This window comes from Dioscorea cayenensis, chromosome 15 (assembly GCF_009730915.1).
Source record: "Dioscorea cayenensis subsp. rotundata cultivar TDr96_F1 chromosome 15, TDr96_F1_v2_PseudoChromosome.rev07_lg8_w22 25.fasta, whole genome shotgun sequence".
Classification (NCBI taxonomy): Eukaryota; Viridiplantae; Streptophyta; class Magnoliopsida; order Dioscoreales; family Dioscoreaceae; genus Dioscorea; species Dioscorea cayenensis.
Genome location: NC_052485.1, coordinates 14,487,835 through 14,506,740, shown reverse-complemented (window position 1 = coordinate 14,506,740; position 18,906 = coordinate 14,487,835). Strand labels below are relative to the sequence as shown.

The following is an 18,906-nucleotide window of genomic DNA, read 5'->3' as shown; positions in this document are numbered from 1 at the left end:
TCAGCACATTTGGGCCGGAATTGTTTGGGTGGCCTGCCGGTGAAAGAGAATCATAGCTTGGTAACCGTTTTGATCTAAATCAAAGTTGGGATACCAAAAAGATGCAAAGTCAAAGTTTGGATACCTCCCAAAAAATTTACTCCTACTAAATGATAATTTGCAATTTGTTGTCTTCATTGTTCTTTTATTTTATTTTATTTCCTTTTTTTTTTCTTGCTTTTGAATAAAAAAAACAAACACTCAACTTTTAAAAAGGTTTATGAATTTGCTATTTATTTTCTTTACTCAAATAAAATCTTAAAAATATTCTCTCAACTTTCAAAAAGGTTTAGGAACTGATAAATTTGTTCTCTCTTTTAGAAAGGTTTTATGAATTGATAAAATTATATTAAAAAAGAAAAAGAAAAAAAAAAGCTGCTAAGGACAGAGAAATAAATACTAAAATAAAAAGTTACAAGGCCATCTCCACAAGTATTTTAAGTTATCAGCAGTGAAATGAAATGTTCTCTAAATTCCACAGCTATCGATTAAGATCATCACCATCTTCAGGGTTTTCAAGAGCAATCAGATGCTTCATGAAAGCAGCTGCAGCATCCTCTCTATTTTCCAGTTGCCCGAGTTTGTCGTAAACAATAGCCATCAAATAAAATGCTTCGGCCGATAATTTGTGATACTGCATCATATAAATGATATACCTCAAAAACAATGCTTCGGATGATACAAATGATAAAACATGTTATTACTGAAGGAAATCTCACCTCCAAAATTTCAAGCTCCTCTGCAGCTTGACTCAGGGGATCCAACACAACAGAAGGATCTTCGGAAACTGAAATTTGAAGATAGTAACAACAGTTTGCAAGAAACACAATGAATAATTTCAAAAACAGGCTTAAGAAAAGAATGTAAAAGAATTACTTGAAAAAGTTGGGTCGGATAAATGGCATTTCGCAAAGGCTATGTGTGCTCGTGCGCGTAGCTCTAGTCCTCCATGACCAAGAATCATTGGAAGAGTTCGACATACAAGACTTAATGCTCTCTTCGCATGAATTGAGCCCAGAGAGAGCCAGAGTTCAGCAATAGTCAGAGTAGCCGATGATTCGAGCAGATCCAAGTTAAATGACTGACAAAACGAAAGACTTGCTAATGCATAGGGGAGCCCCAGAACAGCATTTCCTGATTTCTGACAAAAAGGAAGAATGGAAGGAAAAATAACACCAGCTTTGTTGTGTCGATCCGAATGAACAAAATGAGGACATAATAAACGCCGAAAATGCAAGTGTTACCTTGTGTATTTCAGCAAGTAATAGAAGCACAGTAGCATTCTCAACTTGCATTTTGAATTTATAGCATTCGCAGAAAAGAGTGTGCGCTACAGCAGCTGCCTGGAAGGTTTAAAATTATAAGATGACAGTCAGGAAAAGCAGAAATCAATCCCTTGCAATGGTAATCAACAAAAACATCCAATCTTCGTAATGGTATTAACTCAAATTTCCAATAGTGCTGTAAAAAGAGCATGTCAAGCGTTGAGGATGTTTCTTTTGCAACAAATATTAATTCGGTCCTCATCAAATTAGGGAATCAAGGACGAAATTCAGACTGAATGGAACAACTGGATAAGCAATTTATATTTCCCAAGATGTCTGTAGTTGTCAGAAAGACTCAAGCACAAGATGAACCATTCTACAGTTACTGGCCAACGCTGATCTTCACAAGGAAAGCTCCAAAGGCAAGATGCAAAACATGGTCTCCAAAGGAATTATCACCTAGGATCTCTCATATTAAGGTAGTATTGACATGAGCAGCAACAGAACCAAGGAAACACAAAATGAAAAAAGAAATTTGGTGTCCAAGTTACGAAAATAAGCTAAAAGAAACAAAACCCAGTATTAAGGTTGTACAGACACCACATCTCAGCAGGACACACAACCTAAGTATTTTAGAGCATTGAATCTTCAGTTTGATCTTGCTTATATATACAGTGAATTTAGGGCTCAAGGCTTTCAAAGAAAACAGAACATCAAAGCTAAAGTCAAGAGAGAAAATCACAGAAGATAAAAAACTGACTTGCAATTCACCAAAAATGTTATAAAAGTATCCTAGTGCATCTTGAAGCCAAGACAGGTTTCAGAGTTTGAATGGACCAAAGGAATTTATTTAATCATATTGTAATAAAAAACAAAGAACTTGACAAACACGATAGCATTCAGACGGCCAAAGATCTGCATCATTAGTAGCAACCGGATTTGTGTTCTTATGATTTTACTCAAAGTTATAAAAAACAAAAACAAAAACAAAAACAAAACAAAAAAAAAAAAAAAGACATTGTTCCAAGAGGGAAAATGGTGGAATGGTAATACTAAAAACTACTCACAATAAAATAAAATAAAATAAAGAAAAATGAACTTATGATTGCAATATCTCACTGAACAAATTAATCTATTTACACGATAAATATATATATATAAAAAAAAAAGTGATTTTAGCATTTTAAAAAGTAAAAGTTAAAGTTAAAATATAAACCTGCGTTGCAATATTAATCTATTTATACAAAATTAGCTAGAGTCATGCAATTCAAAGCAATGAATTTGAGTTCTTAACATTGAGATCAAACCAGTGCGTCATCACATAGGAAGCAGGAATTAAGTTTATTTGGTTAATTCCAACCTTAGAGGCACAATATGAAAGAATCCAAATCAAGTATAATGATCATCTCATGCTTCCTCCCATTATTTTTCACTTGAGAATTCCAGTAATATGATGGATATTCATGGCAGATGAGACAATTTGATGGCAACTAGACATTGAAGTGCACGAGAAACTGTTCAGTTTACAAGCGACAAACAACTTAAAACATGTGGAACATATGCTGATGCAGAGCGATGCAAGATCTTTACTTTTATAGCCTTTTAATTAATTTTATTTTCGTTTTTATTTTATTTCTTTTAAATCTTTAATTTTTAAGGACCCTTATGCACCAAAAAAAAAACCTCAAAACTTTTATTTTCAACCGAGTCAGGTGGTATGAGCTAGGATGTCAACTGGTGGCGAGGGTGATGGTCTTCGTGATGATGATTAAGAGGCTAGAGCCTCTTTGCAAGGGGATGAAGTATTGCAACAATTGAAGCAACATTTGGAGAAACGGATGGATCTCACATTCCTGCGTTTTCAGGAGCACTTTAAATTAATGCACACAGGAGACACAATGACATGGAGTTGGCTCGTCGTGACCCAATTGATAGACGTGTTCCTGTCCCTATTTGTAGACAATTTATCTATGATGATTCGGAGGAAGAAGATTTTGAATCAAATCGGTTCGGTTGACATCAACAATATGAGGGCCAAAAGGCGAGAAATAATTATGGAGGTGTTGAATGGGATGCTGGATAATTCCGCTTGAAAGTGGGCATTCAATCTTTTAGAAGCATGAGTATATAAGAATTTTGAAACTGATTGCGGAAATTGACAAATTCTTTGACTACATGGAGAACCTTCCAAAAAAGCGAGTTCGATTGGTAGCATGCCGTTTGAAAAGGAGAATATCTGCATAGTGAGAACGGATTTAAGCCAAAAGAGAACAAGAAGGTAAAGATCTTGTACGAACTTGGTATAGGATGAAATATTTACAAAAGAGGGAGTTTATAACCCCAAATTACGAGCGGATCCTATTCCAGCAGCATCAACGTTATCAACAAGACAGTTGGTCAGTCCATGAATATACCGCAAAATTCATGACTGGCTGAGAGAAACAACCTTCTTAAGTCAAAAAGGCAACAAGTTGCTAGGTATTTGGAGAGATTGAGGCTAGCACTCAGAGACAGAATTAGGGTGCAAGTTATCTGAACTTTATCTAAGACAAAAAACATGGTTTTAAAGGCAAAGCTAATACTGCAAGAGCAACGCAGGAGGAATTATGAGGTTACAAGGCTGTAAGGTCTAATGAAAGGCTAAAGACGACTCAAGAATATACTGCTCGAGGCAACAATCATTACCAAAGAAATAAGGAGCCAGTCTATGCCAAACCTACCGTGGGGAAGTGTTTTAAGTGTAACCAACCTAGACACAAATCAAATGAGTATGATAGGCCTTTTCAGAAGCACTTATTGGTCTATTCTAGAAGAAATAAGATAAGTGAAGGGCAGAATGGTAAATTGGCGCCTACATAGCTAGTTACAAAAGGAGTCACAGGGGAACAGAAGAAGAGAGAAAAATTTGGGAAAGTAATCAGCTAAGGCTGGGCCTCTATCTTCCAGGGTTTGTTCTCTAACATTGGTGCGGTGAGCGTGGACCTGATGCCGCCGTCGAAAATGGAGAAAAGGGTTGATGCTGTGGAGAAAAACTTGGAATCGATGAGAGAGGAAATCAAGGATCTCAAGCTTCAAGGCTCGGATTCGAGAGCAAAAAGATGTCGGGAATGATGGATGAAATACTTCATTCTAGGCAACAATTAGATGAAATCCAATCCTTATTGGCGTCTTTGGTAAAGGGAAAGACACCACAAGAGGTTGAGCGACCATCACCACCGCCGATCGCTGAAGCCGAAGCTTGTTCTACCAGACCGGGAAGTTCCAAGTCGATTCCTCCACCGCCCGACAACCCGAAATAGAAGCCCGGATCCGAGGTTCCAAGTTGATTCCCCTCAAGCATTCTCCTCGGATGATGTCCGGATTGCCGCAAAGAAGGTCGAACTCCCTAATTTCAAGGGGATGACCCTTTGGGATGGGTTAAGCGAGCGTAGCAAGATTTCGAGCATACAGATGCACTCGAGGATCTCAAGGTAACGCTTGCCTTAATTTGTATAGAAGGTCATGCCCTCCATTGGATGACGTGGCTGCAAGAACGCCGAGCGATCCAGACGTGGAGTGATGTTCGCCGTGAAGTGCTTGCGCGATTTAGGGGAGCTTTAGCTGCTAACGCGTATGAAGCTTTGGCTGCGGTAAAACAAAATGGCTCAGTCGATCTGTACATCCGTGACTTCGTCGAGAAGTCTGCGCAAAAATACAAAAGCTGGCGGAAGAAGCTTTCACGTGTCAATTTCTCAATGGCCTTCGAGAGGAGACTAGAGCACACATCCGTTCCCATGAGACTAAGGATCCAGATGCGACAATGACTGCAGACGGGAAATCGAGCATGAGCTCGAATTGGTTACGAAGAAGATGAGATTGCACAATGCGAGCTCGACAACTTTTGGGCTCGGGTCGCGGGCTGGTGTGGCAAGTGCAATGGGACGATCTTTAGTTCACTCTTTCGGGCCACCTACACAGCAGAGTGTGGCGTCGAGCTGGGCCACAAATGGGTCGTCGCATGGGCAAGGCAATTCCTCACCATTGTCGAGAGGTGATGATGGAATTCGATCCAAGGTCAACTCGGAGACCAGTAGTGTGGGAAGCAACATCAATTCTCCTTCACGTCTGGCCACGTCAACACCAATTCGGCGTGTCCGTCAATATACTCAAAAAGAGTTCCAAGACCTCCGCTCAAAGGGGCTTTGTTTCCGTTGTCATCGACCATATAATCCCTCTCCACCGGTGTCCTAACAAATCTCTACGAACCTTGATTTTAGGTGACGAAGAAATTGACGGGGAAAGCACTGGTGCACTTGAGTTTAATGAACAGTCTCAAAACTCTCCTAGTGAAGATGCTTCGCAACTACTCCAGTTGGAGTTACCATATTTCTCTATGGCTTCCACCCAAAGAACCCAGAGACTATGAAGTTTCTTGGCAAAATTAGGGCGGTTTTTACATCATCGTTATGGTGGACAATGGCGCTGATCATTGCTTTTATATCAAATAAGATGGCTGCTAAGCTCCAGATTCCTATCTCTTCAACACCAAAATTTGGGGTCCGTTTAGGAGATGGCTATCGAACAGAGGCGCAGGGAATTTGTCAAAATGTTCAAATTCAGTTGGCATCTATCTCCATTAAGGTGGATTGCTATGTTTTTCCTCTTGGTGGTGTAGATATAATATTGGGAGTATCGTGGCTCCAAACACTTGGTGATGTCAAGGTTAACTGGCTACCATGGTGATGCATTTCGCAGTAGATGGGAACCATGTGCAAATCACAGGTGATCCTTCTTTGAGCAGCACCCCAATTTCGTCACAAGCTTTACTTCGACTTCAAGATGTGGAATTTGGCTTATTATTGTGGAACGTCTCTACGATTGAGGACAATACCATTGTTGGAAATTCTAACATACTGCCGCCAGAGTTACAACAGCTCTTAAATGAATTTTCTCTTGTTTTTGCCGAACCCTCTGGGTTGCCTCCACAACGCACAACAGACCACCACATTCCCTTGAAAGAAGGGGTTACAGCTATTAGTTGCCGCCCTTACCGCTATAGTCATCTTCAGAAGGATGAAATTGAAAGATTAGTTGCGGATATGCTCGCCACCGGGGTTATTCAGCCAAGCAACAGTCTTTTCTCAAATCCTGTCCTCTTAGTTCGAAAAAAAGATGTTTGGTGGCGCTTTTGCGTCGATTATCCGGAACTCAACAAGGCTACCATACCTGATAAATATCCCATTCCAGTCATTCAAGAATTATTAGATGAATTGCATGGTTCTAAGTTCTTCTCTAAAGTCGACCTCAAGTCAGGTTACCACCAAATACGCGTGAAAGAAGAAGACGTTCCCAAAACAACATTTCGCACTCATACAGACCATTATGAGTTTAAGGTGATGCCTTTTGGCCTTATGAACGCACCAGCCACCTTCCAAGCTACGATGAATGATCTCTTCAGGCCTTTTCTACGCAGGTTTGTCTTAGTATTTTTTGATGATATACTAATCTATAACAAGTCGTGGATGGAGCATCTACACCACTTGCATCTTGTTTTGAGTAAATTGTTAGCGCAGCACTTCGTAGCCAACAAAAAGAAAAGTTGTTTTGGCCAACAATCCATCGACTATCTCGGTGATATTGTGTCCCAAAGAGGGGTCTCTATGGATTCTCTCAAGGTATCGAGCGTGTTGAATTGGCCAACTCCAAAATCTGTTAAAGCTGTCAGATCTTTCTTGGGGCTCACGGGATACTATAGGAGATTCATTAAAGGCTATGGAGACATTGCTCGACCTCTTACGGAGTTGCTTAAGAAAGATCAAGCCACCAAATTCACTTGAAGCACGGATGCAAATCTCGCCTTCCAAAAATTAAAGCAAGCAATCACAACAGCTCCTACCCTTGCCATGCCTGATTTTTCTCAAACATTTGTGGTGGAGTGTGACGCTTCCGGTACTGGTGTTGGGGCGGTTTTGATGCAGAATGACAGACCATTAACTTTTTTTAGCAAGCAACTGGCCCCTCGGCACCTTGCTAAACCAGCTTATGAAAAAGAACTCATGGCTCTAGTACTAGCCATCCGACAATGGCGACCTTATTTGATGGGCCTACACTTCGTGGTCAAAACAGATCACAGCAGTCTTCAACACATCTTGCAACATGTCAACACACCAGCCCAACAAAATTGGATTGTCAAACTTTTGGGGTACGAATTTGATGTTCAATACCGACCAGGTTCCACAAACAAGGCAGCTGATGCCTTATCTCGAGCCTATGGGGACTTGGAGTTGACAGCTGTTTCCATTCCTTATTGGGCTCACTGGGAGCACCTGCATCAAGAAATCCAGCAAGACTCCTCCTTACGGTCCCTTCATGATCAAATCTCTCAGAAACCATCAGCTTTTCCAAATCATCAGCTCATCCATGGCAGATTATTCTATAAAGGAAGATTGGTGATTCCCTCCAGTTCTTCGTGGATTCCCAGATTGTTAGAAGAATTTCATTGCTCCCCACAAGGGGGTCATTCTGGGGCCTTGCGCACTTACAAACGACTTGCAGGCAGCGTGTATTGGCGAGGTATGATGGCTTCTGTCCAGAAATATGTAGCTGATTGCTTAGTTTGCCAAAAGAATAAGTATGATACACTCTCTCCCAAGGGTCTTCTTCATCCCTTGCCTATCCATACTCAAGTTTGGACTGATATATCACTGGATTTCTTGTCGGGCTTACCTAACTCTAATGGTTGAGACTGCATCTTAGTTGTGGTGGACCGGCTCTCTAAGTATGCCCATTTTATTGGGTTAAAGCATCCTTTCACTGCCAGGATGGTGGCTAAGTTATTTGCCAAAGAGATAGTCCGCCTGCATGGGGTTCCTCATTCTATTGTAAGTGATCGAGATCCTATCTTTATAAGTTGTTTTTGGCAAGAATTCTTCTCTAAGTGGAGTACGAAACTTAGAATGAGCTCGGCTTATCATCCAGAAACAGATGGTCAAACCGAAGTCCTCAATCGTTGCCTTGAGTCCTATCTCCGTTGTTTCACTTTAGAGTATCCTAAGCATTGGAGTCGCTGGCTACCTTGGGCTGAATATTGGTATAATACTACTTTTCATGGGGCTACCAACACTACACCGTTCCAAATTGTATATAGACGTCCTCCTACATCTCTCCTTCAATTCATGCCCGGGGAATTTCAAGTTGCTGCAGTAGCCCAGGCACACCAAGACAGGTCTGCTATGCTCAAAGAATTACAACACCATTTATCTAAGGCCCAGCAACAAATGATTCGGTCAGCAAATCAGCATAGACGACATGTGGAATATGAAGTTGGAGATCCGATTTTTGTCAAGCTTCGACCCTATCGACAACAATCAGTACAACAACGCTCTTCTCAGAAGCTGCCATCTTGCTATTTTGGGCCTTACAAAATCACTCACAAGTTTAGCCCAGTTGCTTACAAATTAGATCTTCCTCACGGGTCAAAAATTCACCCCATCTTTCATATATCTCAGCTGAAAAAGATGGCAGGTTCCCACCCTGTTTCTCAAGCATTGCCCCATGAATTATCCTTCGAAGAAGAATCTTATACCCCATCAGCTATACTCAAGGTTCAAGACCGAGGTTCTGGTTCTTTTCCTTGACATCAGGTACTTGTTCAATGGCAAACTCGACCGCCAGAAGAGTCCTCATAGATGACTTGTTCCGATTTTCGGGGACAATTTCCCACATCCAACCTTGTGGACAAGGTTTGCTCTATCCAAGGGAGTACTGATAGGCCTTTTTAGAAGCACTTATTGGTCTATTCTAGAAGAAATAAGATAAGTGAAGGGCAGAATGGTAAATTGGCGCCTACATAGCTGGTTACAAAAGGAGTCACAGGGGAACAGAAGAAGGGAGGAAAATTTGGGAAAGTAATCAGCTAAGGCTGGGCCTCTATCTTCCAGGGTTTGTTCTCTAACAAAGTACCCCTTAAGAAAAACTGTGAATATTGTAGAAAGGGATGAAGAAGATAGGGGATCTATTATGAACCAAATGGTGATGAAGATGAAGATTATGAAGCAGATGAAAGATAGAACTATGCGGTAAGGTAACTGACATCGTCTCCAAAACATGAAGATCAGACTCGATGCCACCAGTTGTTTCGAACCACATGCATTATTAATAAGGTTTTTGGCGTTATTATTGATAGTGGTAGTTGTGAAAACATTACTGAGAAGGAGATTGTGAAGAAGTTGGAGTTACCAGTAGAAAAACATCCTAATCCCTACACATTATGATAGATTAAAATAGTAGCAGAGAAAATTAAAGTGACAAAATGCGGCAATGTGCATTTCTCAATTGGTGAGAACCATGATAAGGTATATTGCGACGTTGTTGATATGAATGTGTGCCATTTGTTATTTGGTAGACCACGGCAATATGACGCAAATGCTCGCCATTCTGGTAGAAATGTGTATAAATTGGAGAAAGACGGTGTTAAATACACATTATTGTCAACAAACAACCAAGTTCCTTCTAAGAGGAGAATTTTTCTGACTATCACCAGGGAATCAAAGGCAGAGGTTTAAGAAACAAGGTAGCCGACATTAATAACTGCTGAAGCTCAGGAGGAAACATAACCAAAAGTGATGCATCCCTATCTTCAAGAATTTAAGGAGTTGATGCCAAAGGAGATACCTGATGGATTACCACCTATGCGAGATATATAGCACCACATAGAGTTGATTCCAGATGCCAGCTTACCAAATAAAAAGACTTATGAACATGATGAGGATTTTGTTGAAATGTTGAATAAGGTTTCCAACAAGGAGACTATTGACGTTTTCCATATATATGATGGATTTTGGATGCATGAAAACCAGTTTTGTTTACCTAGAACTTCCATACGAGAGAAGGTTATCCAAGATTTGCATGAAGGAGGTTTGGCAGAACATTCCATACACGATAAAGCAATTGCAGCCAAGGTAGTCAAATCGAGATTCGAATCGTGAATCGAAATTCTAAACTTGTGAATCTAGAATCATGAATTGAATCAAATCGTAAGATTTGGTTCAACATTTCAAAATCATATATATATATATATATATATATATATATATATATATATAACATGATTATATAAAAAAATAAAAAAATAAAAATAAAAATTCTAAGTCATGCATTAAACATAACTTAGTTTGGAAGACATTTTCTTAGTTTGAGATCTTGTTTTAAGCTTAGAAGACATTTTCAAGTATTAAGCAAATCTATATATATTTAAAAAAAACATTAGTTATTTCAAAAATAGTTCAGATTTAAAAATTAATAGAATAATCACAAAAAGATTAAATTATGTTAAAAATTAGTTTTTAAATTAAGAAGATTTCTTTCCATAACAAGGTTTTGAAGATAACAAATCAATTTGACATTAAAATTTTAAAAAAAGCATTATCTTTTAATTAATCTTTTTAAAAACTTTTATAATAATTAAAATAGTTGATTATAATAAAGAATTTAAAAGAAAAAGAGCATACATTATAATAAAGAATTTAAAAGAAAAGGAAAAGAACGTCAAGATAGATGAAGAGATGGTGTAAAATACCTTTGTTGAGGATGTTGGAATAAAACAACAAAATTTCTCCTTCCTCCTATGTTTCTTACTTTTTTTATTCTTCCTTTTGCTTTGATTTTCTTTTTAAAAATTTTGGTATTTGTATCATCAGGCTCTTCTTTTCCTACAAGGACTGGTTTTCTTTTTCTTTTCTTTTTTTTAAATTCAAAACTTGTATTAACTAGGAATCGTTGATCTTCTCGATTCATATCGATTCGAACGATTCATTCACGATTCTAGATCAATTTCGATTCTTTAAGATTCGAACCGTTATGGATGAAAAATGACAATTCATATCGAGAATCGTACGATTCTAACTACACTGATTGCAGCAATTAAGGAAAGATTTTATTGGCCTCAACTTCGAAGAGATGTGATCTAATTTGTTGACAAATGATTTATTTGACAGAAAACAAAGGGATGATCCAAAAATACTAGATTATACATGCCTCTACCAATACCTGAAAATATCATCGAAGACCTACATATGGATTTTGTTTTGGGGCTACCTAAAACTTAGAGGTCTTAATTCAATAGTAGTTGATAGATTTTCAAAAATGACACATTTCATTCCCGGTAAGAAAACTTCAGATGTAGTTGGAGCGGCCAAATTGTTTTCAGAGAAGTTATCTGTTTGCATGGTGTTCCCATGACCATCACTCCCAATAGAATAGTAAATTAATTGGGCATTTTTGGCGTACTTTGAGAAAAAAATTTTACTAGTCTTTGAATTTTAGTAGCACTGCTCACCCACAAATAGACGGTCAGACTGAAGTTGTCGATAAAATGTTCGGCAATCTTATTCAAAGTATTTGTGGAGATACCGAAGATCTGGAATTTGGCATTACCACAAGTAGAGTTTGCTTATAACAATGCAGTTCATAGTTTTGCTGACAAGTCTCCATTTTCGATTGTGTACACTAAACCACTGCAACACATTCTAGACTTGATCAAACGTCCCAAGAGTGGTGTATCCAGCACTACAGCTAAACATATGCCAGAACAAGTTGTCAAAGTACACAAGGAAGTCAAACAGAAGTTGGAAGATGCAAATAAGAGATATAAGCAAGCAGCTGACCAGCATAGGAAACATGAAAGCTTTTAAGTTGGGATCAAGTTCTGGTGTCCTGCATAAAGAGAGGTTTCCAATTGGAACTTACAACAAACTACAACCTTAAAAGTATGGTCCATATGCTACTTTAAGAAAATTAATGAAAATGCTTATGTGGTTTTCCTGATATCATAAAAATTTCCAAAATATTCAATGTTGCAAATTTATCCATGTTTTGTGATTCTCAAGCTTCTTTGTATCCTAATTTTCACTCGAGGACGAGTTCTTCCCAAGTGGATAAGACTAATAACTGATGCAAGATCTTTGCTTATAGCCTATTAGTTAATCTTATTTATGTTTTTATCTTATTTCTTTTTATTCTTTTAATTTTTAAGGACCTTTTTGCAGAAAAAAAAAAATCCCAAAAACTTAACCGCTGCATCACCTGCGTACACACACTACTAAGAAACAAAAATCTGAATAAACAGTGTGATACCTGACTAAACTGGTCAGCAGCAAGTAGAGTATGGGCATGCCGAAGCCTTGCCTCAATTTTAAGCTCCATGTCAACTCCAATGACTGGCGAGGCCAGCATCTCAAACTCATCACACAATTGTTGAGCCACTTTGAGTTGTCCTCTGAATCAAGATCACACCATTCAGGGGAACATAATGATTTTCGAACGAACTATGCTTATTTTATTCAAGAATACCAAGAAAAAGAATAAGTTTAGCTCACATACCTATGTAGAGCACGCTCATGCAACAAGTGTAGCTTTAGCATTTGTAGCCGAGAGTTTGACAAACATGAGAACTTCTCTTCAGCAAGTTTAAGAGCACCCAAAGCTTCTGAAGAAAACAGTCTTGTTAATGAAATATATCAAAAACAAAGTGAGACCACCTTGAAGGTAAACAAAAGGAAAAGGTCATTTTCTTAAAAAAATAGGTCAAGGCATTTTCCCAGTTTAGGAATTCCACTGTGCTATTCTAGATGTGCAGGAACATTTATCCAAGAAAAAGTAAATTGAGAAAATGAAACACTTCTTTTTCCAACTTGCATGATGACAAACCCATTTTAATTACCTTATGAAAATGCTTTTTATGAAAGTTCGGTAGAAGAACTTTTTTTAGAAGTGCTTTTATGTGTAAGTACTCAACTAGGCCTGAGAAGCACTACATAGCTAAATAATGGCTTTCAATTAGCATGAACTATTTTGATGTTTGGAAATGTTAATTCATAAGTGATTTCATAATTGAGAAGTCATTTATATTTTTCCAATAAGTAATTGCTGAAATAGGCATCAGAAGTGCTGCATAGCTTAACAACAACAACAATAATAATATGAATTGGTATTAAGATTAGTATTTATATAATTATTAATATTAAGGACTGGAAGGTAATTTTGAAAATGTTCAAGAGCATTTTTGTACGACAAATTCTAAAACTGTTTCATTAGAAGTGATTACCATAAACTACTTTCAATAGCTTCCCAAAAATATGCTGCTTCTTAGCCTTTTTTTCAGAGCTTTCGCATTTTTATCAAAAGCCTGTTCAAAGAACTGAAGTGGCCCTACAAGTGCTTATCTTAAAAGCACTTCTGGAGCCAAAAAAAACCCATCCAAATGGGCGGAAATGTAATACTTAAAAATTAACTAAGCTTTCACAATATTGAAATTTGGAAAGCTTCCTTTGCCTGAGGAAATAAGCTTTGCTCCGTATTTAATTGGCTAGATAAAGAAACTTATAGTTTAAATTTTGTTCATACTTCATACATCTTAGACACCACCCTTACTTCTATGAGATGATCTGTCTTTTCTCTTTATTTTCCACAAACTTCACTATCCACTATATCTAGACAACTAAGCCATCAAATTACTCTTTTACTTTATATCAACTCAATCCTATTAATCGAATTTAATCAAAAAACATTACAATAACAATATCAGAAATAACGTTTCAAGATCGCAACTGTTGAATCCAATTCGAAAAGAGGTACTTGGCTAAATTTTCAACTCCTTTGTCATGGCCCAATGAGCTGCTAAACTTGTTCTCAGCCTTTGATTCGCACCGAATTTTAGAGCAGACAAAAGAGACACCAGAAAATATACAGGAAACACATATTTCTCACACTACACCAAAGGCATTGAGTCTCTATACAAGAAAACTATTACCACCACCCAAATCAACTCACATATCTCCATAGTGTAACTTTGGAAAACCTGCCAACTTGGACTAGGTTTACACCCTTTCAAGAGCCTTAACCAAATGTGTGATAACCAATTGCACGCACACATATCCTAGTTTGGAATGCTCTACACAATGCACTTCTCAGGTTGTCTTGGCATCAGGCTCATGACCTGAAGACTGCAGGTTCGAATCCTGTCCCCGCCTAATCATAATCATATCAGATGCTGGGGGAGGTTCATTCTGTCTGATCTTGAATCACTCTGGGCTCCAGCAGTGTCTTCCGGGCTCAATCACTCCTGGAAAGCAGGCAACAGGCTATATGTGGTCTCTTGATCACAGTCCGACCTGCTCTTGTCTTGGTCAGCCTTTCACCACTTCTGGGCCAAACCTCGACCAAGTCTTCACTGTGCCATGCACAAGTGCCCAGCAGAGCCTTGTGCAAGACCTTTAACAGTGCCTCGATAGCACCTAGCATAACACCTCAACAATGTCTCGAGTCTCGACCACACCTCGCAGAGTGCCTCACACAGTGACCAACAGTACCTCACAACATTTCAGCGAGTGCCTCAGCATTACATTTCTTTTTACTTCTTGTACGTTGTCCAGCTATAATCATGATCATAATAATTTTATTCCCATTTACATAATTCACTTCCGTTAAAGGATAAAAACATCAAATATAAAGAATAAAGATCCTTAATCCAATCCTTCCTCTCAATCTTCTCCCAAACATTTTTGTATTCCCCCACTCTTCTCGCTTCAAACACCATAAACAACCTTCCCCTAATCCTCTTATTTATTCAAACACCATAAGGAGAGCCTCAATTGGAATTAATGCCTTAATCCAATCCCCCTTACTCCCTATCCAGACACCCTTTTAAAATTAGAACCTGTAAACACAAATTAACTATATGCATCATCTTCAGGCTATTTAGGCAATGACATTCTGCAACAAATGCCAAAAAGTCAGCTTTACACATACCAATTTTTTGCCAGTTGAGAGTCGTAAAGACAATTACAAGGTTTGCTGGGGCTTATACACAACAGAAATGAATAAATGAAAATAAATGCCAGAAGTACGAATGTATTCAATTAGTACCTTTGAAGGAATTAAAACCACAATTCCATAAATATCTCTTTGACTGGCAATACATAAATACTAGAACTATCACAAACATTCAGTTCTTCCTAACCATTTTATCAGCTAACCAAGAAATTTTCTATAACATGTGTCATTACTAGAACTATCACAAACATTCAGTTCTTCCTAACCATTTTATCAGCTAACCAAGAAATTTTCTATAACATGTCTCATTACCTAGTTTAAGAAAACTATGATGACTTGTTAATTATGTATTGACTAAGGTGCACAACACCCTAAAATCATTTTTGGATAAGTTATGGAACTTTTTGTGTATGCTGAATCCAAATATAGAAGATTATTATGATCATAACCAAACACAACATTTACAATGTCATGAAGAGTTAACACTATAATTTAAACAATCAGGCAAGATAAAACCAAATATAGGTATATAGGTACTTTCGAGAGTTCAAAGGTTGAGACAGATTAACTTACCTTTATATCCCTTATATACTGCAAGATGCTGGATAAGCTTCACAAATGCTAGAGACATCTCTGCTGAGCTAAAAACATTAAACTAAATCAATCTCACACTGGCTAACCCAAAGTCTTTGAGTTACCATCCTTCCAATTGGATAAAAAGAAATAGAACATCATAAATATCACTGTACTAACTATAATCCACTCACCTGGCTGCATCAGCAAAGCAGGTTGCATAGACCAATGCATTTATCCGTACAAGTGGAGAACTGATACAAAGAAACAAATATCATGTTATCTCGAGCCCTAATGCAATGAAAATCTTAAATAATTGGTAAGTTATCAGATTATACAAAGTAAATTTTGAATACAAAAGCTTTCAAATAATTTGAGAGCAAGGTAAATTTAAAAAGGATATAGAGAAGGAGATACCTGCCGTACAGCTCCCAGGAAGTAGCTCTAAGCAAATATGATGCACCAGCCAATTGTAGAAAACTTCCAGGAATTGGATTTGGCTGTGCATTGTAATGGAATACATCATAATCATTCGTGTAGGTGATATTTGATTTCCTGGAACTCTTCAACCATGGTGCAGTGACAGCAGCAAGGTTTTTCAGCCATGACGTGCTAAAAGCAACATCATCAAATGGCTGCTGAACTCCTTCTGACCCAAATTGACTCAGGACGTGAGAACTTAATCTAAGCTCCTGAATAAGTACATAAGAGAGTAAATCAATGCAATACACAATAAAGCAGCACCCATGGCAAAGAAAAAACTATGAGTGGCAAACATTCAATCCTTTTACCTTGCAGACATTTACTGGACATGTTCTTAGCTTTGTAGAAGTCTTGGGACCAAAGGATAGCAATGGTCTCTTCACGTGCTGAAAAAGGACAACAGTTTTTTTAGCACAACCCCAGTAAGTGGAGCTTGACAAGGTGAATAAACAAGGAAACAACTTCCATTGGCTACAGACAGAAACTACAGAAGCATTAAAGCACCAAAGCTTAATCAGAATTCAAAATGAACTTGCTTTAAATTATATAACCACATTAATGGTTATAGGGCTAACCATGTCTTTGCGTATATGTGAAAAGATGTTTCATAAGTTTCTGTATTTCCTCTGAGCAATTATTTCAGCAAACAAATAGGTCAAAGTAGAAAAAAGGCAAAAGATCATAAACAAACATAAATAGTATCACATTGTATAGATTTTTTAAACAAATTTTTATTAAAGTTTCTGGGCAAGCTGCAATAGTTGGACTAAATTAAGCCTTTTTATAATAGCAAACATCACATATAACATCCTTTGTGTGGAAGACCTACTGCTAAAGTTTGGTTTCTTACAATAGACCATTGTCTTCTCTCTTCCTAAAAACCCAAAATACAAAAACCTCCCAACTAATCATACCACTAAACACAGACTCACCACGTATTGGAATACTTAATGTATTCCAACATTGTAGACCTTGGAAACCATAAATTCTTCGACATCATTACTTATAGCAAAGTTACCTGGAGAAGTACAAGAATCAGCGTTTTGATGTACAAGTACAACCACCCACCAAGTGGCTTGCCTGTTCCTAGCATGATTAGAAGCGATACAAATTTGTTTTCTCAACTAACCTTCCCGTGATCAAACTTCAAGCGCAAAGACCAACATTTATCATGCATATGTTAAATTTGCTAAAGGAGTTATATGGAAACCAATTTTTTTCTTGTTTAGCAAGTTCAGATGGTGGTATTACAATCGTTCTAAGTCATAAATTCTTTGCCATAATAAGTTGCAACAAAATTATCTGGAGAATTTACATAAGCCACATGGTTGATAAAAGCAAAAGATCAAATCTGTATATGCAAAACTCTGTATATGCAAAACTTGTTTAAAGTCTAATCTCGAATGCTGTTACCTTAATATCAAATTTTGCAAGTGCAAGTCTGTTAAAAGCCACAAGACCAAGAAGCCTCAAACTGTCTGCCCTCTTTAAAGACCTTTTCAAGAGTACAAGTAATTGCTGCTGAATTGACATTGGAGTACCAAAGCCTGTAGAAGACCCAAGTGAATACGGAGATCCAATTATCCCCGTCGTATTTGAAAGGCCTATTTCAGATAAAAGATTGCAAATAGCTGCTAACGTGTAAGCCAGGCAGGAATCATCAGTATTCTGCATATAGGTTACACAGTCAAAAGAAGGAAAATACTGTGCAACAAAATATAATGACAAAGTCGTGCGACTTGACAATGAATTTCTCATAACAAATATATCAGAGATGCCCAACCATACAAAATAAATGAACAAGACAAAGCAAGTCCAAAGATAATGCAAGTTCTATAGTGGCATGACAATTCCTGAACAAAACTCGAACAATTTGAACAGGCCAAAAAAAGAAAAGTTATTAATGTCAAACCTAATGACAGCTATCCTTAGTAACATGAACTTAATACTTTGACATTCAATCAGAAAAAAACCACACTAAACGTATTAAGTATGAACAATAATTACAGAAATATTTAGTTTAATATGTAAATAATGAATGCCCAACACAATCAACAATAACAAGGGTACCTAAATAATACTACCAGTCTCAATGAGAACGTAAGCGTCATAGTAATAGTAACAGTGATAGCAGTCTTGTTTTGTCAAATGAACTTAGATATAAGCTGTCATAAATGAAGAAGTATACAGGAGTATAAAATCAGGCAGAGAACTCAATTGAGCCATATGGGGTTCAGAAAAGAATTGAAATTTCTAAGCATATCAAAACTAAAGCAAAACCCTTTCATCCTAGAAAAATAAAACCACTTAATATGGACATATAGTTGGTGGTAATAAGTCTTCTCATGGCCTCTTACCACACACACCATATAACCAAACATATATCAGAGCATTTTAATAATAATCATAAAAAAAATTTAAGTTTGAAACAGTCATATTTCAATCTGAGATGATCAATCTCTGTGAAAATATAAAGTCACAAGTGATACTAATTAAAGTCCATTGCACTGACATAACCAAAAGTCAGAATCAAACATTTAGTAAAAAATTTTGAAATAAATATTTAAAGCATTATGATGTCATAAAGAACTTGCTTAAAAGTTATAAAACATTCATAAACCCTACAATTTTACGAAAAATTCCAACTTGTTTCAAAACAAGTTTTCAGAAAACACCAAATACATCTATTGCACCAGAAAAGCATACACAATTCAACACAAAAACCAGGCATATGCAT

The 18,906-nt window shown here is 37.4% G+C and overlaps 1 protein-coding gene across 1 annotated transcript in view; it reads right to left on the bottom strand.

Annotated features, from left to right (window-relative positions):
* Positions 1 to 422: 422 nt before the first annotated feature.
* The window catches only part of LOC120277452 (anaphase-promoting complex subunit 5), a 29,675-nt gene continuing 11,191 nt past the window's right edge, over positions 423 to 18,906 (bottom strand). The window contains exons 10-20 of the mRNA XM_039284306.1: positions 17,583 to 17,837; positions 16,478 to 16,555; positions 16,104 to 16,378; positions 15,881 to 15,940; positions 15,687 to 15,754; positions 12,663 to 12,768; positions 12,417 to 12,558; positions 1,284 to 1,382; positions 916 to 1,180; positions 759 to 826; positions 423 to 673 (exon numbers count right to left, since the gene is read on the bottom strand). Coding sequence (XP_039140240.1) covers positions 521 to 673; positions 759 to 826; positions 916 to 1,180; positions 1,284 to 1,382; positions 12,417 to 12,558; positions 12,663 to 12,768; positions 15,687 to 15,754; positions 15,881 to 15,940; positions 16,104 to 16,378; positions 16,478 to 16,555; positions 17,583 to 17,837 — 1,569 coding nt within the window. The 3' untranslated portion in view covers positions 423 to 520. The remainder of the gene's footprint in view (positions 674 to 758; positions 827 to 915; positions 1,181 to 1,283; positions 1,383 to 12,416; positions 12,559 to 12,662; positions 12,769 to 15,686; positions 15,755 to 15,880; positions 15,941 to 16,103; positions 16,379 to 16,477; positions 16,556 to 17,582; positions 17,838 to 18,906) is intronic.